The 25894-nt window shown below is 37.1% G+C and overlaps 1 protein-coding gene across 1 annotated transcript in view; it reads left to right on the forward strand.

Moving 5' to 3' along the window:
* CSPP1 (centrosome and spindle pole associated protein 1) overlaps window positions 1–25894 on the forward strand; it is a 114703-nt gene that overhangs the window by 71764 nt on the left and 17045 nt on the right. The window contains exons 17-25 of the mRNA XM_061172270.1: window positions 4056–4208; window positions 7459–7571; window positions 11141–11290; window positions 11658–11804; window positions 14957–15061; window positions 16824–16890; window positions 17479–17600; window positions 21887–22022; window positions 25730–25870. Of these exons, the coding sequence (XP_061028253.1) occupies window positions 4056–4208; window positions 7459–7571; window positions 11141–11290; window positions 11658–11804; window positions 14957–15061; window positions 16824–16890; window positions 17479–17600; window positions 21887–22022; window positions 25730–25870 (1134 nt within the window). The remainder of the gene's footprint in view (window positions 1–4055; window positions 4209–7458; window positions 7572–11140; window positions 11291–11657; window positions 11805–14956; window positions 15062–16823; window positions 16891–17478; window positions 17601–21886; window positions 22023–25729; window positions 25871–25894) is intronic.

The following is a 25894-nucleotide window of genomic DNA, read 5'->3' on the forward strand; positions in this document are numbered from 1 at the left end:
GATTTCAGGAGTACCTAACTAATTCTTGCCTTACCACTCCTTGGCACTTGGAAGTTTTCTTGGAATCAGCTTTTCTCTGTGTTTTCAGCCAGTCCCTTCTCTCTTGCATTTTCAGTTCTTTTTACTAATTCCTTGCCTTCCAGCTCTGAACATACTTTGGTTAACTTATATTCTTAAACACAAATAAACAAACAAAAACTCTGCTCTTGACCTTGCTGTACTTCCCTTACATAAAACACACTCCAAAAGTAGTCTGTACTTGTTGCTGCCACTTCTTACCATCCTCTTATTGCTTCATATTCTATAAAATGACTTCTAGTTCCTACTACTCTACTGATGCTACATTTTCAAAAATAACTGATGTCCTAATTTCTAATTTAATGGTTTTTACTCAGTGTTCATCCTCTTTGAATTGGGTTGACAATTCTTGCCCTTGAGTCCTGTGCATTCTCTGCAGTGCTGTCCTCTCTTCACCTGACATTTATTGTATGTGTATTAGGAACTGGGTTATTCTTCTGGGTCTGTAAACCTGAACTTTGTTCTAGGACTGTCTTCTGACATCATGTGTTCCTCGAGTTAGATATATTCCTTCCATCCAATTTCTCCCACCTTGTCTCTTCTACTCCTCTGTTTGTTTTTAGGCCTTCTCAAGTCTCTTTCTTTGCCCCTGACCACTTTTTCTTTTTTTTTTAATAGATCTTTATTGGAGTATAATTGCTTCACAATACTTTGTTGGTTTCTGTTGTACACCAAAGTGAGTCAGCCGTATGCATACATATGTCCCCATATCCCCTCCCTCTTGAGCCTCCCTTCCATCCTCCCTATCCCACCCCTCTAGGTCATCGCAAAGCACCGAGCTGATCTCCCTGTGCTATGCGGCTGCTTCCCACTAGCTAACTATTTTACATTTGGTAGTGTATATATGTCGATGCTACTTTCACTTCGCCCCAGCTTCCCCCTCCCACCCCGTGTCCTCAAGTCCATTCTCTATGTCTACATCTTTATTCCTGCCCTGCAACTAGGTTCATCAGTACCATTTTTTTTTTTTTTTTTAGATCCCATATATATGCGTTAGAATACGGTATTTGTTTTTCTCTTTCTGACTTACTTCACTCTGTATGATAGACTCTAGGTCCATCCACCTCACTACAAAGAACAAACCACTATGGAAAACAGTATGGCGGTTCCTTAAAAAACTAAAAATAGAAGTACCATATGACCCAGCAATCCCACTACTGGGCATATACCCTGAGAAAACCGTAATTCAAAAGGAGACATGTACCACAATGTTCATTGCAGTACTATTTACAATAGCCAGGACATGGAACCAACCTAAATTTCCATTGACAGATGAATGGATAAAGAAGATGTGGCACATATATACAGTGGAATATTACTCAGCCCCTGAGCACTTCTAAGACTCTGCTTCACTTCCAACTTGTCTTCTGAATCTCTGTACCTGATGTTTGGTGGATTATGTATACTTAGCATGCAAAACCAACCTTCATTTTTAAAATCCAGCTCATCTTTGTCTTTTTCTGTAAAAGCATCATCATTCTGATGGTTCAGAGTAAAAAATTCAAGAGTCCTTTTGACTTCCCATAGCCAGTCAGTTAATAAGCCTAAAGTGTAGGTTCTGCCCTTTCAGTGTTCCTTGAATTCTCTCAATTTTCATTCATACTACCACCATAATAGAGATTTATTATATCTTGCCTGGGCTGTTGCTATTTCTTCATTGCTTCTTCATTCTCCTCCTTTGTTTTTCACATCCAAGCTGTACGTATCAAAAGTATAACCAACTGTATTATTCCATACTCAGAATTCATTAAGGACTCTGGAGAGTCTTACTGAGTTCACATTCTTTCATAGCCATTTACTGGCTTTGAACAAATTAATTTAGTTTAATTTTCTCATCTAATAATACTGGGGGGAAAATAATAGTACCATATCATATAAGTTATTGTATAGATTATAAAAATGGTGAATCATAAATGTTAACTGCCGTTATTACTGTTTCTACTTCTGTGACTACCAAAACTGTCTCCATTCTACTATCTACAGAATAGAATAGTGAGCCATCAGCTTGTTTCTTAGAATATTCCAGAATTGGCATCTGATCTGCATTTTCCTGTGTAATCTCTCATTTCTCTGTTGTGTGTGTTTTGAGCTCTAGTCAAGCTGGACTACTTAAATGTTGCCAGAACAGTCTTCATGTTTCACACGCTTGGAGCTGTTTCTTTTTTTTAAAATAAATTTATTTATTCATTTATTTATTTTTGGCTGCGTTGGGTCTTTGTTGCTGTGCGCGGGCTTCCTCTGGTTGCGGCGAGCAGGGGCTACTCTTCGTTGCGGTGCGCGGGCTTCTCATTGCAGTGGCTTCTCTTGTTGCCGAGCACGGGCTCTAGGGTGCGCGGGCTTCAGTAGTTGTGGCTTGCGGGCTCTAGAGTGCAGGCTCAGTAGTTGTGGCCCACAGGCTTAGTTGCCCCGCGGCGTGTGGGATCTTCCCGGACCATGGCTCGAACCCGTGTCCCCTGCATTGGCAGGCGGATTCTTAACCACTGCACCACCAGGGAAGTCCCTGGAGCTGTTTCTTTATTATGCTTTCCCACCCATCTTCACCTGCGAAGCTCCTATCCAGTTTCTGAGTCCAACCTGTCTTTTCTTTTTTTTTTTAATCGGTGCATTAGGCAATTAGTTTAATAATTACTTTATTTATTTTTTGGCCACACCGCATGGCATGTGGGATCTTAGTTACCCAACCAGGGATCGAACCTGTATCTCCTGCAGTGGAAGCACAGAGTCTTAACCACTGGACCATCAGGGAAGTCCCCGACCTGTCTTAAAAGCAACAGCAAGGATGTGAACTTTCCTGATTCTGAACTCTCTTTCTCTTTGGTAATGTTCATGTGTTATTTGCCATGTTCTATCTGGTATTCTAACTGTGATTCATGTTAAAAATACATTCTTGAACATAACAGGCTTCCTGATAAGCACTTCTTATATCCAGGTTTATGTTCACGTTCACTGCTGCCATACTATCTCAGTTACTTGTTTTGTGGAGAAAAACTACTTTTTATCTTGTTAAAGCTTTTGCGTTCTGTAACCATTCAAGTTTGTTTTTAAGATTGACCGGTTGTTTGACGTAGTCTTATGTGCTCAGATTTTTGCCATGCACATGTGGTATCTATTGCTGTGTTTCCCTAACATGTAGCATTTTTAAAAAAACATTATCTTGCAGTTCTTGAGTCAGTAATTTGTGAGTGTTTTAGCTGGATGGTTCTGTCTCAGGATCTCTCATGAGGTTGCAGTCCAAGATGTCAGCTGGGGCTACAGTCGTTTGAAGTCTTGATTGAGACTGGAGAATCTGTTTCCTATATGGCTCCCTCACACAGCTCAGGAGGCCTCAGTTCCTTGCCATGTGGGCTTGTCTTTAGAGCTCCTTAAGTGTCCTTTTGAAATGGTAGGTGGCTTCTTCAGAGTGAGTGAGCCAATAGATCAAGCAAGGTGGAAACATATTGTCTTTCATGAAGTAGCCTCAGAAGTCATATACCATCATTGTGCATGCAGTATCCTTTTCATAAGAAACAGCCCACACTCCGGGGGAGGAGAATTGAGCTCCATCTTTTAAGGGAGGATTGTAAAAAAATTTGTGGATATATTTTAAAGCTCCACTCCACGTGATATTTTTTCATTAGGAATACTAATGATGTTGGGTAAATTTCACTATGACTTGTTTTGAATTGTTACTATGTTTGTTCTGTATTTAAGATATTCAAAGTTCTGAAGTAACATAGATATGAATATGGTTCTCAAAAATCCATATACTCTTAAGTTCTCTACTGATTTTGAATTTATTTTGTAAGGTTATTTTTTGAAAATTTTTTTACAAGTTTTGATAATTTTGTTTCTGTTTTCAGGGCACCAAGATACCATTGAATTATTCCAGCTCTATCCTATTGTTTTTCTCTCTATTTCCCTACTTTAAGAAAATGTATTAAGTATACTAATTATAGAAATGCATTTATTGAAATAAATGGCTTATTTTTCCCTCTCAGCTGATTTGAATAGGATGCACAGACAAAATATAGATGCCTACCATAATCCAGATGCAAGAACATATGAAGATAAAAGGGCTGTTGTATCTCTAGACCAAAATTTAGCCACTTCAAATGCTGAGAACCTAGAAGATTCTGCAAATAAAAACTCAGGTTTTTAATCACATTCTATTCCTTTGTTTTTTTGTTTTTTTTATATTTCTAAAGTTGTTCAGTAGCATTTCTCTTCTGTTCTCCAAGAAAGTTCTTATGATTTTGAGAATTTGGTTACTCTGAGTCAGGAAGCATAACACATTATTCATGCTATTTACAATAACTTTTCTACATAGGTATTTTGAAAAAAGTGAATAAAGAAATACATTTTGCTCCTTAATATGTATTTCTTCTCAGCTTTATTACTTGCTTATGTATACTTTAGCTGCTGCTAACACTTTTATTTTGCTGATGGTGAGGGCATTTCTTAAAATCAAATAGTCTTTCTACCCATACAGAGTTTGGTAAAGTTTATGGGTTCTTATACCATCAGAATTAGTTTGAATTAGTGAAAACATATCAGATGTTGTATGATAAATTGTACAGTGAAATTCATTTTTTGTTTGTTTTATAATCAGTTGCCCTCCCTTATAAAACCACAATATACAAAGAAATAAATGAAGTAATTAAAAGTTTAGTTTGACTTCTGGTCACATCTGCCTTTCATAAGCAAATATCTTTGATTTGCTATTAAACAGGGTCCTTTAATTAAAGATTCTGTAAATTGAAGATTATTCAATATCTTTCTTTGTGACTTGCCAGGAAAAGTTGTCATCATCTTTCTTTATCAAGTATATGTGAAAGTATGTTACATGTTTAAAATTCAAATGAAGTTGAAAGAATATACCACCTTACACTATATTTTGATGCCTATAAAAGTAACCATTTATTTATGACAAATTCTCTTTTGTACTTTCACAAAAATTTTAATTTTAGACTAGAAAAGAACTCTATATTAGGAAGTCTTTCTAAAATGTTCCCTGACTAATCATACAGTTTTTTAAAAACTTAAAAAAATTTTTAATGCATATTGGCCAAATAGGCAGACTAAATGGTGAGCTCTGATTAGAATTACTAGCCTTGCATCTTTCAAGCCTTTGATGGTAGCACTGATCTCTGCAGCCTTTTTGAACACTTCACGAGATGTGTGGTTGGTTGTTTCCATGGACAGCCTGTATCGCTGTTTGATCTCTAATTACAAGAAAATGCTTTCCTACTTTGATCCACAATAGATTTTTACACAGTGGATCTAGTTTTGATTTTTGGAGTACTAAAATTAGAACTTTTGATTTTGATGAAATTACTAATTTGGCTCTCACTCTGAGTCTGTAATAATTCAGTGTACAATAGCAGCATCAAAACACCTTTCCATTTTATTGAAGAGAATTTTGACCTCTTTCTGATTATCATTATTTTTCTCGTCATTGGCTTCTGCTTCTGGTAGTCTTTATTGAGATCAGTGGTACAGACCCCTTCTCTACCCTTCTCTTCCACACCCTGTATTGTTTGTAGTTCTCTCTTAGCCTAGAACTTTCTCTGTCACAGTAATAACATTTTAGGCATCTAGCTCTGCTTACAAAGCAAAGGCACTGGAAAAATCAAAGCTTTCCATGACCCATTCCCAAGAAGGAGCACAAGCTTGATGATTGAATATGCATAGCAGAATTTATTGTCTGTTGCCTTTCTGTACACTACCAGGGTTTTGGTGCAGCTGTTGTGGCCAGGATGCTCTAGTTTAAGAAATCATATAAAATCATAAAATGTTAAAATTTCCCTTTTTTGTGAATTGAAATTTCCTAAATTAACTTTCATTCCCTAAGAATTCACCTAAAACAGACTTTCTGAATGCAAAAAACTATTGAGAGTCACCTAATTTGTTGGTAGGCCATCATATATGTGTAGGAGTGTGTGTGTATACATATGTATGTGTGTGCACACGTACACATACATATGTGGCATGTAATATTTTAAGGCTTTAAGGGAACTTGAATATACCTGAGAGTTGAATATTATAATGTATACTTAAGGTTCATTATCCTCTAATGTTTTGTCTTCATTAGGCCTGTTTCTGAGGCCCTTCTTAATGTTTGTTGTTTTTCTTTTACTTTATGGTTCTTGGATGAAAAACCATGTTGATAAAGTCCATACTAATTTGGCTTAAATTTATTTTTTCGCTTATTATGATGCCTGAATACATTTTCATTTTCTTTGTTTAGAGCATGTGTTTCCCTTTGGTTTTATTTTTATAGTGTTTTTATATTTGAAAGAACTTATCTTGCCTGCCTCTAATAATATTTCTTCTCTAATTGCCTCAACGGTTTAGAATTTGAGTGATCATCAAAGTGAAACAAACTACTCAGTTTTGGTTTGCTAATCAGCTTTTCCACCATAACATAAGATTTTAATGTTTAGGTGTTGATTTGTCTTTCTGCTGATCTATTCAAGTAAGCATTAATAAATTTAAACACAAAGGCAAAATAGACCTAAATGACAGCTAAACTGCAAAGCAGTTGTCCTGCAAGCACTATACGAGAGAGAGAAATAAATGCTTTAGATTGATGGTATAAGGAAACTAAAAAATGATATAAAAAGTTATGTGAGGCTTAAATTTAAACACCAATTTTTTTTTTCTGCATTCAAAGAGACCCCTGGGGTATAATTATTTTCCAGGTTGCTTTTATGAAATAATATTTTCCCTTTCCCAGAATGTTTTAATACTATTTATAGGTAATATATAGCATATTTTTATTTTTCATGTTAATATCTCATTAATCTGATAAAATTTTTAAATAAAAAGTGTTGCAGTGATTAAAATAGTCACTTTAATTTGTAAAAAATGTTTTTGGAGCTAACTTTCTAATCTATTCTTTAAACCATGGATGGGAATCCACTTTTGGAATTACTGATTTTTAAAAACAATTTTAGAAAATTTTCGTATGTGTATACATAATGCATTTTAGTGTATAATTAAGCAGTGTTCTTAAGAAAAGGATATTTATATTCATAAATAAGAACTTAAACATGTACTTTTTTTTTCTCTCTATAAATATTACTTTAAAGCCTTTGCTGCAGTGAGAGTTGCTTACGTGATTAACTTTTATGTTTTCTTGATGTCTTTCAGGTATAGATATGTTGTGCTTTTTCAACTGTGTATTAATTTTATTTTAGTTTCACCATTTTTTTTCTCTCTTTACTTTTTATCTGGTCTTTAGATTATAATCTCAGCCTTCTTCTGAGTTTAACCTCTAGAGTTCCATATTTAGCACATTTTTTTCAAGATTTGAATTTATTAGCAAAGTCTTTATTCTTTAACCTTTACGTTTTCTAAGCACTGGCTAATGGTATGTTTTTGCAAAATTTCCCTTTCAAGGTCATATGCAAACACAGAGCTCTCCTTTTGCTCGGGGAAATATTTTTGGTGAGCCTCCAACTGAACTTCAGATTAAACAGCAGGAATTATACAAGAATTTTCTTCGTTTTCAGGTGAAATGCTTACTTGATCACAGTTTCAAAGTTTCATAAGAGTTTTTTTTGAAAAATTATTTTTGGCTGCGTTGGGTCTTTGTTGCAGTGCACGGGCTTCTCATTGCGGTGGCTTCTCTTGTTGCGGAGCACGGGCTCTAGGCGCGTGGGCTTCAGTAGTTGTGGCATGCAGGCTCAGTAGTTGTGGCTCACAGGCTCTAGAGCACAGGCTCAGTAGTTGTGGTGCAAGGGCTTAGTTGCTCCGTGGCATGTGGGATCTTCCCGGACCAGGGCTTGAACCCTTGTCCCCTGCATTGGCAGGTGGATTCTTAACCACTGTGCCACCAGGGAAGTCCCCATAAGAGTTTTAATAAACTAAACTTGCAAAGATTTAATCCACAAGATAAAGAATAAATTCTAAAATGCCATGCGGTTACTAAAATATCTAATTTATATAAGATATAAATTACATTATATTATTATTTAATTTATATTATTATACTATTCTACTTATGTCTGAAAAAGGAATAGGGAGACATGTTAGGTATACCAGGTGACTTAAATTTTATTAAATCATTAAGTGTTAAAGAATGCTGAAATTTCTAAAACTGAAACACTTAAAATGTTCACCTATTAGGCATAGAATGAATCTTTCTAGATGCTGGCACGTGTTAGTAAAAAATAATTAGTTTTTTGTAAATGATTTGATATTCTTGACTCAGTTGTATAGTTTGTAAATAAATAAATATTAAATGTAATCACATTTTGCAGTTATTTGCCTCATTTATGTATATAAGCAAGTAGTATTTAAAGTACTAGAAATTGCCCAAAGGAAGATACTTGAGCATCAGGTGTTTATTAAACAAACAGATTTATTGAACTCTCATACTGTGGCCACCCTTGGGATGGAGCCTGAGGTGAGTGAGAGGCCTGCTCATAGCGGGCTCACAATATTTTCTCTCCTTACCTCCCTCCCCTCCATACCCACACTTACATCCCAGTGTCAGATTGATCCTGTGGCCACGTTAATCTTCCTTTGATATGACTTCTCATGTTTTTCTTCTTTATTCAAAACCTGGCAGTAGCTTTTCTTTTCTACAGAAAATGTCCATATTCTTTATTCTGACACTTCTGGCTCTCCAGTCTAATCCCAACCTCTTAAACAAATTCTTCTTACAGAGATTCTATTCAGACATGCCATCTTTCTGATCCTAATTATTGTGGACTTTTAAGGCAGTGACATAATGGATGTAGTCTTAAGGATGATTGATCAGGCGTTACTGTTGAGGATGTATTTTTGGAGGATTTTAAAAGACTGGAAGCAGGGGTGTTTTACTAGAGTGGTGACGGTAGAAATGGATGGAAAGACCTTTCTAAGGATCGACAGAATGAATAGAGATATTGACTGTAAGAGCGTAGCATCAGAGATCCCAAGGATACTGACCACTCGAGTCAGGTAGCAGATTGAGGGTCACAGAGTCACCTTTTGAACTTGAAGGACCCTCTGGTATATTGCCCATAATTATAGCAAGTCAAAATTATGTAGTTCCTATTATACTTACTGAGTGTTAGCATGGTCTAGGGTAGAATTCAGGGAAAAATAAGTCTTGCCATTTTGTAGCCTATTATTTATAAGATAGTTTTATGTATAGTATCTTATTAAACCTCAGTACTCTCTGAGGAAGTTATTACTCTTTTTATTTTATGACCAACTAAAACACAGGATGAGGCTCACCTTTGGTGGCAGAGCTTGCAAGTTGTGAGGCTGGTGCTTGAACCCAAGTCTCCTAACTTTAAGTATCATATCTAGAGGTACTACAGTTATGTTTCTAGCTCTAGGAAGTCTTTCCTCTGGGAAAAAACTACTAGTAGTGGGGGAAACTTTGACTGTATTAGTTTCAGAATAACTTCAACCTTCACTTCTCCCACCATATAAAATGGTGGTTTATGTATTTTTCTTTTAGCAGCCTCTTAAAAATGCCCTTTTTGCCCCCAAACAAAATCTAATCCAGAACTCTATGAAAATGTAAAATAGCTAAATGGTATTTATTATTAATATCAACAATATAGTGTCAGACAAAAAATTCACCAAACTTAAGTGTTAAAAGAAATGTTATAAAATGTTTAAATCTGTGCACAAAGATGGCAAAGGAAGCCTCAGCTCCATGTCTGCATAAATAAGTTATACCATTAGTTTAAGTTAGTGCAGCAGAAGTCTTCATGTGGTTAAAATTTGGTAAATAACACATGTGAGTGTTTAGTTGTCATTTTTAATTGCAGCTTTAAAAATAATTAATAAGTTTAATAAAATATTTGCAGGACCCTTGAAGCACTTTTGTATTATATGGTTTGAAAACCACTGACCTGGATGATAGCTTTTCTCTTTCCATTGAACTTCTGTGTGGCATTTTTGTTGGAATGATATTTCTGTGGATTCATTAGGTGTGAGATCCATTTATAATTGTGACCCATTAATGGAGAAGTGACTTTGTCATTGTGATTTTTTTTTCATAGAGGAGGAAAAAGGGGGAACTGAGTATTAAATGTGAGGTTTTGTTGTATGGATCATAAATGATGTTTTCTCTAGGGCTATTGTAATTGAAGAAGTGATTACATACACACCACTTAGTATTAAATATTAGGATTGTACATATTTAATAGTGTTGTGAGAAAGAAATGTTGGAAAAAGCCCTAGCATGTAAAATCACATATAAGAAGACTACAGTTCTTATAGCTCAAAAGTTTGTCAGCACTAAATATAGCAACCTTGAAGCTAGAGGAAATGCAGACAAGAGCTATAAAAATAATATGAATAGTCATAATCAATCCATACTTAAGAGGGACGAAAATCTATTGATATCCTTAAACCAGCATCATGAATACCCAGTACCCGTGCTGTCATTCTTCTCTATCTCATTCATGGAGGATGTAGACTATCTGTTAAGGTCCTCTTCCTTTCAGATCTTAGACTCTGTCTTAGAATATTCCCCCAGAATACTCAGCACTGCAGGCCCCAGGTGGCATTCAAACAAAACTTAGTTATGAATTCTTGTGGCTAAAATCCTCATTTACCTTGCCAGTAGATAGGAAAGGAGAAAGGCCATTCTAGGGAAGGGATTCCTACTTAAAGAGTGATTGCTAAAATATTTCACTGTTGTTTTAGGATACTAATCACGCCAAGGAACTTTGAGACATAATAGTAGCAGTCATTATAGAATAATATAATCATGAATTATTTACTAAGTACCTTCTACATAGGAGGAACTTTTATGTTTTTTTACATACATTGTTTCATTTCAATTCTTTTGAGTACTACCTTGAGGTATAGACGTTAATAACTCTTTTTACCAGATGACAAAACTGAACAAGAAAGTTTCTTAAGGGCACACAGTCTGATGGAGCTGGAATTTTACTCAGAGCTCTTAACATTACATCATGTGGCCTCCCTAATAAAATATGGGAAACTGAAAAATTTAGGAACTTATCTTTACGTACAAAAAGAGGGCACAAATGTTGATAATAGGGTAAATTAAGTGGTATTCTAACTTTTCAATAGTTTCACAAAGTAGTAACTAGGTTTAATTCTTTAGATTGAGGAAAAGAAACAAAGAGAAGAAGCAGAACGAGAGAGATTGAGAATTGCCGAAGAAAAAGAAGAAAAACGGCTTGCAGAACAGAGAGCACGAATTCAGCAAGAGTATGAAGAGGAACAGGAAAAGAAAAGGGAGAAAGAGGAAGAGGTGCATTTTTACCTACTGTATTTTTCTACTTAGTCTGAAAGTGAACTCCTTATTTTGACTTGAAAAGATATTTATTACTTACAAAGGAGAACAGATCCATATCCATTTGTTAGATGCTATTTTATAAAAATGAAAGACTAAATTAAGAAAAGAGATAAATGATGACTTTTTTTTACAGACGAAAAATAGTTTAGGCCGACTAGGATGTTATAATAGATGCCTAATATTTTATTGTTAAGCAGACAACTTTTTTATTTAAAGAACACTATATCATCTGTACCTTCAATTTTATCTCTTTATTTCAAACAAATATGAATGAACTATAGAACGTGTGTATGGAGTGTATATTTTTCTCTTTATTTTAAAGCAAAGGCTGAAAAATGAAGAGCTTATTCGGTTAGCTGAAGAAAGACGAAAAGAAGCAGAAAGAAAGAAGAAAGAAGAAGAAGAAAAACATAACCTACAACTTCAGCACTACTATGAAAGAGAAAATATAATTGGTGAAGAAACAAAGGTAAGTTTCAGACAAAAATGTCTATGGAACCCGTAGTTCAACCCGCTTTCACTGTGAGAGTAGTGGAGTAGTTAGCAAAGGGAGAAAGCAGAGAAGGTGCTTTTGTCTCTCCTTTCGTCATAGTACTTTTTCTGGGTGCAGTGCACTGAACTTCCTGTACTAGATGATGTCACTGTGCTGCGTTGTATTTTCCCTGCTATGAACAGAATAGGCTTACTTTCTGTTGCCATTCTTGGTCTTGTTCCCATAGTCCGTAGACTAGCACCCTCCAAACTGTTCATGACAAGATTGAAGGTGTTTGGAAACTTTTGTAGCAATTTGTCAATGTAATTTTATGTCTGTTGCATCTATAAAATAGTTGGGCTTGAATTGTGTAACATCTTTTAAAAGTTTTTATTTATCTAGTACAGTTGACCTTTGAACAATGCAGGGATTAATCTATGTGTGTGTAATTTATAGTTGGCCCTCCATACCTGTGGTTCCTACACATCTGCGCATTCAACCAGTCACTGACTACAGTACTGTAGTGTTTGACGAAGAAAAATATCCCTGTATAAGTGGACCTGTGCAGTTCAAACCCATGTTGTTCAAGGGTCAACTGTAATTCAGTCTTACTCTGTTTTACACACCTGCCCACAATGGATTGGAAATTAAAAAAGAGACTTGTGGCTCACCACAGACTGGTTTGAAGTCCATGCCTCTGAGATGGGGGTTGATGTTCACGCTTAGGCACGTGAGTCAAAGTTATTAGACAGGAATTTTCTCTCTAGAAAGCCAGTAGGCCCTTATGAAAATCCAGTTCACACCCTTGCTCATATTTCAAAGCTATATTTAAAATTTTGTTTGTATAGTATCACTAGGGACTTATTAAAGTGTGTCTTCCTGGTCTCATGTACAACGTATCTGATTTACTAAGTGTGATTTAGTAACCCTTAGGGGTTTGGATGCAGTTGGGCTGTGAACCATACCTTGAAAAACCCTACGTCTTGTACGTTTAGCCCAATTCAATTTTTAAAAAATTGTTTTCAGAAATTTAGATTTATACAGACATGATTTCTTGTAAGTAGAATTGACAAAAAGATTACTTTTAACCAGTGTGCTCCTTGGGTGTATTTATGATGTGATTTGCTACATCATTCAATGTGTAACCTACTGTAGGTAACATGAGCCATTTCTGGTGCAAATACACTCTCTGGATTTCTCACCCCAGGGTTTTATGATGATAGAAATAAGTATTCACAATTTGAATTTGCTGAAATGTTGTTTAAAAGGGAATTTATAGGGGCTTCCCTGGTGGCGCAGTGGTTAAGAATCTGCCTGCCAATGCAGGAGACACGGGTTTAATCCCTGGTCCGGGAAGATCCCACATGCCGCGGAGCAACTAAGCCCGTGTGCCACAACTACTGAGCCTGTGCTCTAGAGCCTGTGAGCCACAACTACTGAGCCCACGTGCCACAACTACTGAAGCCCGTGCACCTAGAGCACGTGCTCCGCAGCAAGAGAAGCCACCGCAATGAGAAGGCCGTGCACCGCAACCAAGAGTAGCCCCCGCTCGCAGCAACTAGAGAAAGCCCACGCGCAGCAACGAAAACCCAACGCAGCCATAAATAAATAAATAAATAAATAAAAAGGGAATTTATGAGTCAGATCTATATTTTTTGTTTTATTTTCAGTGTTGCAGGAACATTAGGCAGCATCCTTCATTTTTAGGATATATATAGTTGCTCATCCTTTTAAAGTATCATTTAAATGTCATATCATTCATATTTCTAATCGATAAAGTTTGTTTTTTAGAGCAGTGTTTGGTATAGCAAAATTGAGCGGAAAGCGGAGAATATTTTATTGTAAAATTGATTATTTGAGAATGAAGGTTGTTAGTTTCTCACAGTTGTGTTTCTGCCACTTTCTTATTATGTCTAAGAAAAAAAGCTATTTCTTAGGAATATGTAATTTTATGACTGTTATAGTTTAATTGTGAAGTACCATAAAGTTTTAGACCAGCTTTGTTCCAATTAATGCATTCTGCCCTCAATTCTGAAATTATCATTGCTAGCTGTCATTTTTTAATTTATGTAGCCCTGATATATATTTTTGTCTACTCTTAGTTTTTACTTTTGTGTCTGCATTTTAAATTTTTTGGTCTGTATATTTATTTAGTTTGTTAAAATTTGTTTTTTTAATCCTAATCTGAGAGTTATACTATCATAACCAATATATTTGATCATATTAATTGAATTTCTGACTTTTTTGTTTTTGCTTCCTTGACAGTTACTTGTCTGTTTTTTTTGTTTTTTTAAATTATGTGGACTATGCTTTCTTTGCTTCATTCTCTACAGTCCTTTAGAAGGTTTAATTTGTCTTTATAATTCTACCTGTGGTCACCTAGAGTTTTTTTTTTTAAACTTTGTCATATATTTCTAATTTTATCAAAGTCACTAGTGAAAGTAATATTTGATTTTTTTTTTTTTTTTTTAGTATTTATTATTTATTTATTTATGGCTGTGTTGGGTCTTCGTTTCTGTGCGAGGGCTTTCTCTAGTTGCAGCAAGCGGGGGCCACTTTTCGTCGTGGTGCGCGGGCCTCTCACTATCGCGGCCTCTCTTGTTGCGGAGCACAGGCTCCAGACGCGCAGGCTCAGTAATTGTGGCTCACGGGCCCAGCTGCTCCTCGGCACGTGGGATCCTCCCAGACCAGGGCTCAAACCCGTGTCCCCTGCATTGGCAGGCAGATTCTCAACCACTGCGCCACCAGGGAAGCCCAATATTTGATTTTGTACTGTGCAAAATGAACAATTTAACATCCACATTTATAAACATACATTTATATTTTTATCCAGATAATTCTTATTGTATTTTGTTGGGAGTTTTTATGTTTTCAGCATTTTGATTTTAATACGAAGTTGGGAACTATTAGCTTTATTACACTGTAACCTGAAACCCTGTTTTATTTCCTTACGGAGACATAGAAACTCTATCATGATCCGTGATGCTCTTGGTGACAAGGGATCTAGATTTTAGAGATGTGTGTATGTATATATACACACACATACATGTTGGGGTGTTTGTATATATACATACACACATAGACATACGTTGGGGGGGGGTGTGTGTGTGTGTGTGTGTGTATATATGTATTTATTTTCTCCCCCTCAGCGCTTGAGACAGCCTTCTCCTGTAGTTCCTGCTCTTCAGAACAAGATTGCAAGCAAACTCCAAAGACCTCCTTCAGTTGACAGCATTATAACTTCCTTTATTCAAGTATATACTCTTTCTTTTGATTTATTCATCTTCGCTAAGTTATTTTGGATTGCGGGTATTGAATGAGATTTTCTTATTCATCTTACTTAGCTAGATTACATTTTTCACATCTGAAATATAGATGATGTTTACATTGATTTGTCTGTTGCTTCAGTTATAAATGATAATACTTGGTGCCCCAAAGTTTAAATTCTTTTGACAAATCATAATTTAGCAAGTGGTACTTGTCCAGGCCCCTCAGGAAGGCCTTTTCTTTGGTAGTATGTCTTCTCGCTAGCTGTAGTTATGCTAATAAAGTCCCTTATACTTTAGACTGAGCTACAATCAGAAAAGCGCCGGGAAAATGTTCCAGAAGGGTTGATCCTTGAGTTGACTCTTGAGGAATGAGTAGGTATTTGCTATAGAGAGGAGGAGGAAGGGGGACTTGCAGCATATGCAGAATCATGGAGGGGACAGCAAGCCAAGTGGCACGCGTGGAGAATACATGGTTTGGTCTGGCCTGCGACACCTCACCAAATGGCAGAGGAGGTGAAGGCTAGAATGTATGCAGGGTGTTGTAGGGAGTGCTAAGGGGTTTGACTTTATTCCATAGGCCAGTGGATATTAAACAGGCTTTTTACCAGAATAGGCAAAGAAACATATTAGAATGTCTTCCTCAAGCCCACCCTCTGAGATCTGATTTGGAAGGTCTGTGGTAATGTATGGGAATTCATGGTAATATTTTAAATAGGAGAATGACATGGCCATGTTTGTCTTGCATAATGTTCTCTCAGGCAGTGGTGGCTTGGAGATATATTACGGAGGCTGGGCAAGACTGTAAACATGGAGAAAAGTTAAGATGCTTTTGCAGAAGTCCAGATGTGACTTTGAGGACCTAAACGAAGGCAGTGACATTAAGAACTAAGAAGGGGTGACAACTTCAAGATATATTTATGAGATACAGATCGTGCTATTTATTGACTGTGTGTGATGGGTAGGAGTCAGTGACAACTGTCAGGTTTCTGGTGAGGGTTATATAGAGTAGGCAGTTGAAAATACAGGTTGTGGCCAAGGAAGGCGCTCTGCACTGGATTTGTAGTTTCGGAAACTACTAACATTATTGCTTGTCTAATTAGTATGATTGTCTAGGATGTGTTCAGGGGAAGTTAAGAGGGCTGAGGATGGAACAATAGGGAATTAACCAACATATAAGAAGCAGAGCAAGGAAATAGAGAGAGTGGCAATGATATCAGTTGCTACTGGCCAAGTAAAATAAGGGCTTAAAATGCCCATCAAATGCATCACTGAGGGATCACTTGGTAGGAGAAGCAAAGGCTGTGTAGTGAGGAGTGAATGGGAATAAGGAAGCAAACACCATATGCACTGCACATACTGTTTTTTAAAGAACGGCTATGAAGGAAGAGAATGGACAATAGTGAATGATGAAGGGTGAGGTAAGTTTTTTAAAAGATGGAGAGATTTTTAAGCACAGGCTGTTAGGAAGGTGGTTGGAGAGAGGAAGAGGGTGGACAAAACCCAGTAATTGATGGAGGGGCTGAGAGTCACTTATCAGATACAGAGTACAGGCGAAGGGATTCTCTTTGGATGGGGCACGGCCTCTCCCACTGCAGCGGGAAGAAAAAATAGATGTGGGTAAGTTTATAGATAGAGTGGTGGAGAGTTTGGTTTCTCTTACATATAGTTACTTCAAAGTAATTCCTCTTTTAAAGCTTCTGAGTAGGGAAGACATACTGAGTGTATCTTTGTTGTGATTGTTAAACAGGAAAGTTCCGTGTCCAGGGCACAGTCTCCTCCGGTACCTGCCAGGAAAAATCAGCTTCGTGCAGAAGGTAGAGTTGACTATTAAACCTGTAATCTAGACTATTTCTCTTTTTAACTTTTTGTTTTGAAAAATAGACTCACAAAATATCGTGAAACAGTATAGAGAGGTGCTGTGCACCCTCCCCCCAGCTCCCCTCAGTCGTACAATATCACAACCAGGAAATTGGCATTGGCATACTCCACAGACCTTCATCAGGTTTCACAGTTTTCACATGCAGTAATTTATGTGTGTTTGTGTGTGTGTTTAGTTCTGTGCATTTTTATCATGTATAAGTTGTGTAGCCACCACACAATCAAGATACAGAACTGTCCATCACCACATAGGAACTCCATTGTGCGGCCCCTTTATACTTACACTCCCCTGTCCCCCCCCAAGAATGTTGCTTGCCATTTGAAATTCCTGTATTATCAGAAATGTGTTTGTGGGTCTTAATGATGTTCATAAATATGATCTATATATATAAAGCATTAAAAATAACTTTCATAAAAATGTCACTCTGAGCATTTTAGCTTTATGATAAGTCAGGTTATGTTTAATATTTAACCTTTTATTCGTATACATGTCTTATTTTTCACTTATCAATGTGAATTTGCAGAGGAGAAAAAAAATGTAATTATGGAATTATCAGAAATGAGAAAGCAGCTTCGTAGTGAAGAGCGGCGTCTGCAGGGACGGTTGCTGCACATGGACAGTGAAGGCGAAGTTCATATAAGGCAAGTTCAGAATTGCACTTTTTGTTTGTTCTTGTGTTCTTTTCTGTCAGGATAAGGAATCGGAACATATCCAATAATTCTACAGTTTTGGAACAGGATTAATTATCTTTATCATAAAGCCACATCTGTTAGAATTTTGCATGCTTGAAAAAAGTTTTTAACGGATTATTGGTGAAATTGTAATGACTGAAGTAGCCTTTCCCTCCCCCCAAAAGAAATCTAGCTAAATAATTATAGTCTAGTGGAGGGACTCAGTATAACTACTTCAAAATAGTGTATGATTTTTTTAGTGTGTTTGCAGTATGTGGTAGGTTTTCTTTCTTTTGTTTTTTGGCAGAACAGCTCTTTCTTTAATTAGCTAATGTGCTATTTAATTCACATTCTTCAATTTTATGTAGATAACATTGCCTTCATAAAACATTTCTTCACAATTGTAAAATCTATTCACTGTGAAAATACGGGATATTTAATGAATATTGATTTAACCTAATATAAAATATTTAAGCAGAGAATTTTAATTGTCCTTCCGTACTGCCAGTAATATATTTATGGCAATGGTGATGACAGTGGTGGTGTTGATAGACGGAAGAAAGAAAAAAAAGAAGAAAGAAGTAGCACTTTCTTGAAGGCAAACCAAAAGTGTTATCCCTAACCATGGTATCTGTAATAGGATTAGTGAAAAATCAGTATTGGGAACAGGCCATTCTTCAAGCTCTATCTTTAAGATAGTTTGCCTCACTACAGAGAAATCACTGAGTGAAAGATAATTGACCAAATTGGGACTCATGTACAGAAGGCAGACGGATGCAGAAGTTCCTTTGTAAGCTAATCTAAGTGATAAGGAAGCCCAAGATAGGAAAGAGATGGTTGAAACAAGACTAGAAGAAGACATAGACTAGACAATTGTAAAAACAATCTCCTTACTTTCCCTTTCTCGGTCTTCTAAAAAGTCAGGCATAGAAACTTGGTCCTTGAGAGGAAAATGATAATAGGAATGGAAAATTTCAGAGATGGAATAACCATAGACAGTTACTTTTTAAAACTATTTTTTATATTTTCCGTCAGCAGTGTATTGTTTTCTGAAATACTTATTTTCCAGCAAAATAACTTACCAGACTACCAAACATTTCTGATCATTTTTGCCAAAAGGACTCATAAATTTTCTAAAGCAATATTCTTCAAACTGCAGGTTGCAGTCTTTTAGTAGGTTGTAAAATCAATGCAGCGGGTAACTACCACATTTTCTTTAAAGGGTGTTTATCTAAAAAAAAAATAAATCATTTATTTTGGCATAATTTTAGGTTATAGAAAAGTTGCAGACATAGTATAGAGAGTTTCCATACACCCCTCACCTAGTTCTCCCTATTGTTAACATCTTACATTCCCAGAATATGTTTGTCACAACTAAGAAGCTGACATTGGAACATTACTACAAACTAAATTCCAGACTTTATGGATTTCTCCAGTTTTTCCATCAGTGTCCTTTTTCTGTTCCAGGATTTAGTCAGTACAGGGTACCACACTGCATTTAGTTGTCGCATCTCCTAGTCTCCTCTGTTCCGGGACAGTTTTTCAGTCTTTCCTGTTTTTCATGATTGTGACAGTCTAGCGGGTCTTGGCCAACTATCCTGTAGAATGTCGCCCAGTCTACATTTGTCTGACGTTTTCTCATGATTAGGCTGGGGTTAAGGGGTTTTGGAAAGAATAGCACAGGGTAGCCTTCTCATCACATCATATCGGCGGGTATGTGACATCCATATGATAGCGCTGGAATCACTAAGCTTACCACACTGGCAAGAATTGAGAGGTGCTGGGGATAAGCTCCATCTCCTGGAGAGGGGTTATCTCCATATATTATTTAGAATTCTTCTGTAAGAAAGATTTGTCCCTTCTCCTCTCTTTATTTAGTTATTCAGCCATTTATTTATATCACTGTTGTTTCATGTATATTTATTTTGTACTATGGGTTATAATGTCATTTGTAACATTATAACATTACAGTATTATGTTATTTATGTTGTTGCTCAAGTTGTTGCAACTTTGGCCATTGGGAGCTCTTTCATGTTGGCTCCTGTGTCTCTTTGACATGTCCCATCCTTTTGTTTCCTGAGCACTTTTTTACTTTCTGTTACTGCAAGATGCTCCAGGCTCATCTTGTATATTCCCTGTCCCCTGCCCTGGAATCAGCCATTTCTCCAAGGAGTCCTGGTTCCTCTTGGAGAATGGTATTTAGAAACCAAGCTCTCGGTGCGCAGAGCTAGATAATATATGTACATATACTAAGTCATAAACATCTGTAATTGTTCCTGTGTCTATCAATTTGTGTACACGTTAAATTCATACTGATACTTCTGACTGTAATCCAGGATGTGGTAGGATTTTAATGTAGCATGTTAACCTGCCTAATTATGCTTTGCTTAGATTTTTGTTGGCATTCTCTAGGCATGTTCTGGCTAAGTAAACAAGGTGAGGAAATTTCAAGATACAGACTGGCTAGGTAATGGAATGTTAACCCAAGGTGGTAATTTTCAACAAAGAATTCTTCCATAGTAGGTCAACTACTTCTTAGTAATAGAGAGGTCAGTATAGTTTTTCTGTATTTACTTTCAAGATGTTATAAATGCCTTAACTTTTGCAGCTTTCCATATTCCAAACATGCATATTCAATTAAATCTAATGGATCATTGACTTTTTATTTGTTTTCTTTATTTTCATTCATAAACTGAAGACTGTGCTCTCTTTTGGCAAACCAATGTAAGAAAGAGAAGCCAGGCAGCTTTTCAGTTTTCTCATTTGCAAATCTTACACAATAATTTCCACCCCATGAGATTCTAGTGAAGAATAAATAAACGTATGTATTTGAAAGTACTTTGTAAATTCTGTGTGCTAACTTAAGTTAGATAATATATGTTAGAATTACCATCATTTAGCAAGAATTGGTTAAATACATTTAACTTCGGTGTAGTGTTCAATATGTATTGTGATCAGAGACATCTCAGTGTTTGTTCTTTATTCCAGTTTTATAAATAGTTTCACAAAAAGAATCTCTTATTCATTAATTAATTCACCATATTATTGAATTCCTAATATGTGCTAGGCACCCCCAGCTCACATGCAAAGAAGAGCTAATAACCTAATTCCTAACTGAACAGCCTACTTAACTATTAGCGTTAATGGTATACAGGAGTCCAATTTAATGGCCTCCTAGAAGCCTTTTTAGTATTTGTTTTGAATTTTAATGAATCTCTGTTGCAGTTCCTATCCCCCTAGGTGGTTCACTATTAGAGGTCTATGTCAGCCTTGACAAGGTAATTTTGTGGCTTTGGTGAAACCTTCCCCACAAAAGGAAACCCCAGGAGAGCAGGGGGCATTGCCTGTGGGGATCCCAACTCTTCCCATCTAGGTGCTTAGGGAAGATTTAGTGAATAAAGACATGAAGGCAGGAGTCTGGCAAACTTCTAGCTTAGAGCTACATTTTAAAAAATAGAGGGGGCCCACCTAGGGCTGAAGGAAACAGCAGCAAATACTTTATTTTCAGGGCTGGAGATACCATCCCCCATCCCTGTTCTCTATTATCATCACTCCCCCAAAGTCCTAGCAGAAAACTCCCTTACTAAGCTACCTGCCTATTTTGCTAACTTCCTAGGTTAACAAAGGAAGAAATATTCTTCCAGAAATAGAGTATTAATTAACTAATTAGGTATCAAGTTCCCGGAAAGCCCACTGTAAAATTAGTGTTGGGGGACTGTGGATAATACCTATTATATTGGGCAGCATATTTATGCTGTATTTCTCTGTATAATTTCTATTTTAGGCTGAGGGGAAGGTAACATTTATTGAGACCTAGTACATGTCAAGTACTATGCAGGGTACTTTACTATATATAATTTCATTTAATCTCATGCTCACAACAAGACTAAAAGGGTAGACATTATCTGCATCTTACAGATGGTGCAGTCAAACTTCTAGTAAGTAGCAAAGTTGGTCTTTGAATCTTGGTTTCTTTGACGAAAGACTAATCTTTCTACTACACGAACATTTTAAGGTAAAGCTAACTCATTCTGTTCTTCCAATAAGATACTTTGCTTCTGAGCATTTTGAAAGATTACAATGACCTTATAAATACCCTGTTTTTTTAATACAAGGAATTGAAATAACAGCTACTAGAATAAATGTGTATAATATATTGCGGTGAAAGATGCCAGATTTCTTGTACAGGGAGTTAAATGTCAACTCAGATTTTCTTCCCAGAAGACACTTTTATCATAATTTGTCATTTTCTACAGGAAGAGAGAAAGGAATCCCATGGATGTATTTGACATGGCCAGACATCGGTTACAGGCTCCAGTCAGAAGACAGTCACCTAAGGGCCTAGACACTACTACTTTTCGGAATATTCATGACTTTAATGAGCTGAAAGATAGAGGTGAGTAGAATGCTGCTATTTTAATGATACAGCAAGAGTGTCCTACCCATATTCAAGTATCTTTAAAGACGTTTGTATCCTTTTTCTAAAGTAAAGTTTCATTTATGGTATATATTTTAAGTGATGATGAATGAAACTTCTGTATACTCTAGTTCTTCAATTTACCAGTCTGGTGGATGGACCTTTAGTTTGGGTAACTATTTTCTTTTGGAGGGCATACAGCTCTTAAAGCCTCAGGAGTGGATTAGATCAGTAAAATAGTGTGACGAGTGGCACCTGACATTTAGTGGAGGATGGACAGCCAGATGAGCTTAGTAAAGAGGCAGAGAAGGCAGAGTCAGTGATTGGAGGTTAAGCAGGAGAATGTGGTGTCCTGAAAACTGAGGGAAGAGAGTGTATCAGGGAGGAGGGGTCATGTAAAATGAATATTGGAAGGTGTCAGTTGGATCAGAGGTCATTGGTGACCTCAACTAGATCTTCTTTGGTGGAATTATGGGATCAGAAGCCGGTTAGCTTTGGAAACGAGGACTGAACGAATAGGAAGCGAAGTGTTAGAGGCAATGAGCAGAAGAGCCCTTGGAGAAGGGTGGCTGGGAGGGGAGGAGCCCAGGGTCTGGAGCTGGAGGAGCCTGGCAGGAAGCTGATGGGAAAGCTGCCACGGGAGGAAGAGGCTTACCACACAGGGGAGGGAGGGGACGATCATTGAAGAGAGCAGGGTCCCTGAGTAGAAAGGAGGAAATGCAGGACTTTTGAAGGCAGGGGGTAGAGAAGATTTGATGCAGCCACTTAGGAGGAGGAGAGAGAGCTTATTAGGGAAGTAGGATTGCCAAGGTAACAGAGGCTTGGGAGACTGAGAGGAACCAAAATGTGTGTTACCTGTGATTTTTCTTCAGGTGCACTCACAGAGCAGCTGTTGGGGTAGAGGAGGCAAGTTGTTGGATGGTGGTTTTATGACCTATACCACATGAATCGGAATTTACACTTTTCTTCTGTTTCTTATTTTTAAAAGTAATATCTATTTTAGAAAGTTTTGAAAATTTAGAAGGATAGAGGGAAAAATCACTTTACCCAAATCACCTAAATATAAACACAATTAATATTTTGTATATTTACTAGTCTTTCTGAGCTTAATTAAGACAAAAAAAGTAAAATAAAAACTAGATGTAATTATATGTTATTTAATTTTCTTTGTTTTTTTTCACTTAGATATACATGTGTCATCAATTACATATACCATAGTTATGTTTTTATTCTATCGTTTATTGATTACTTATTATATGCCAGGTATTATATTAAGCCAGTAGGTCTCAGGGGACTTCTTGAGGTCAAAACTATTTTTTTTTTTAACATCTCTACTGGAGTATATAATTGCTTTACAAAACTATTTTTATTATAAACTAAGACATTATTTGTCCTTTTCATTTTTATTCTCTCCTGTGTGTACAGGTTTTCCAGAGCATGTATGGCATGTGATGACTTCATTGCTCTGAAGCTAATAGAATATGTTTTTGTATTTTCATATTTTAAAAATTTCTTAGGGTTAATTTCTAATATGGTGTGTGGGGGGGGGCGGTAAATGAAAGCTCTTTGGGGTCCTTAACTTTTAAGAGGGTAAAGAGGTCTTGAGAACAAAAAGGTTTAAACTGTAAAATTGAGCCATTCATTTCCCTGTTACCACATCTAGTCCTCATGGATTGTATGACTTAGTTGTTGATGTCTCTTGTTTTTATAGAGAGGAAACTGAGTCTGGAAGTGGGGAAGTCAGGCTCCAATCCAAGTTCATGTGTCCAGTGTCTCTTCTGTTAACCTTGCTCTTAATCATTTTCTAATTCTTAGATATTCAGCATGCTTCTCATTTTCGACTATTGTTACCAAATCAGGTCCGGCTGCTTGTCACTTAAAAAAACCAGTACTCGCAAAAGTTGGTGGAAAGGAAAGTTGTTTTTAATCAGAATGCTGACAATCTGGCGAGATGCTGGACTCAGTGTCCCCCAAAAACAATCTCTGAAGATTCTGCTGGGCCATGAAAGGGAAAGAGGGAAGTCATCTCAGTTAATCACTGGGTGGGGGTCAGAGTCATCGCCCTCCCCCACTGTGTGCAGGCCTGTTGACTACTCATGATCTTTCTTTAGATGCTATTTTATTCACACAGTTTGCGAGATTACTGAAGGGGAAGCTGGGGAAGAGATCTGGTCATCTGTTAATTACTTATTCTTCATTTCTACTTCTTTGATCTACAGAAGGAACCAACACATTAGGCAAGGTATTGTGTGATCAAAAGATTTGAAAGGTGTGCTAGGGCTGGAGATGAGTCGAGCATGGGGGAGCCTGGGGGAGCCTGGTTTAAGGTTAGTGACAGACAAAGGGGCCCCCCGCAGAGAGCTCTTTCCTGCCAGAAGCTGCTTACAAAATGCTTGTTAAGATGTGCGAAAAAACACAGTAAACAACATCCTTGAGAAAGAAAGTGAACTAACCTAGGGCTAGCCCTGAAAGGAAAAGCTACAGGGATGCATTATGTACAAATGTATATTAACAAGTCTTTCTGGACAATTTAAGGGACCTCCTGCAGAGAGCTCTTTCCTGCCAAAAGCTGCTTACAAATCCCCACTTGGCAGAACATCATTCCATTTCTGTGGGATCATGCGTGAAGGTCTTCTGTAACTTCTTCATGCCGACATAGGGTGCTGTATTCTTAGAGCGGAAGTTGTCGACATGGGTCTGTAGCATCTCTTTGCTGGCAGTTGTAGTTGCCCATTTACATATATGGGCAGAACAAGCTCGAGGTGGAGCAGTTCATGTCGTGGCTGCAGTCTGGCCATCATGCAGTCAGCTTTTTCCCTCTGGTGGCAGTTACAGTATCTGTAAAACAACTCAGGAATGTGCATCAGACACTGAGTCTGTGACTCTGTTGTCCTAATCATTAGCCGCTTGAGCCTGCTCCTTTGTGACTCAGGGAGGCCTGGGAGACTTCAGCTTCTCTGTAAATAAGAGGCAGGAGACAAGGAGGGGCCTTTGTACTTGGGTCGGGGGCGGGCATAGGGTTCTGATTAGTTCCACTGTGGATCAAAAGGAATAATATTGTCAAGACTTTTTAAATGTGTGAACTATACTTTTATTCTCAAGATTTAAAAATTAAGGTTTAACATTTTCATTCTGATCAGTTGATAATTCTTGAACTTGTGGCACAGGTGAATTCTTAGACTGTAATTTCCTGCAGAAACGACATCCCTCCTAAAGCTCCAGCCAGCCTGCATTTATCTTGTTTTCATTTTTTGGCATGATATTTACAAATATTAATTGGCCAATAACATTATGGTTTCATTTTTCCAGTGTATTTTAGGGATCGGCTGTGATTCAGTGTCTGGTGGCTGCCTGAGTTACAGCCATCTGAAGAATTGCTTGGATGTACCTGCACATAGTGGCAGGCTCTGGGTGGCATCTTGGGGGAGTGGGAAGGTCAGGATGGAGAATGTGGCAGTCAGCTGCTGCTTGCTCTGGGGGCTCCCTTATGATGGTGATAAGTTTGTGAAAAGGCATTTATTTAAAGAATGTTAATTTTGTGTTCATTAGTTTTACTTTGTTCATTAGTTTTCCTTTGACTTTGCTGATGTCTCATTATTTGTATTGTTCCTATTTATAGTGAAGTTTTATAAAATCTCATTTGGAAACAAGATTTAACTTAGTTATATAACTTATTTTTGTACCAGATTCAGAAACACGAGTTGATTTGAAATTTATGTACCCGGATCCTCCAAGAGATTATCATACCTTAGATATTCAGCAGCAAGCCTTGCTACGAGAGCAGCAGAAGAGACTGAATAGAATAAAAATGCAGGAAGGTGCTGAAGGTAAGAAGTCATCACTGCTATTTC

Source organism: Eubalaena glacialis, chromosome 17, assembly GCF_028564815.1.
Source record: "Eubalaena glacialis isolate mEubGla1 chromosome 17, mEubGla1.1.hap2.+ XY, whole genome shotgun sequence".
In the NCBI taxonomy this organism is placed as follows: Eukaryota; Metazoa; Chordata; class Mammalia; order Artiodactyla; family Balaenidae; genus Eubalaena; species Eubalaena glacialis.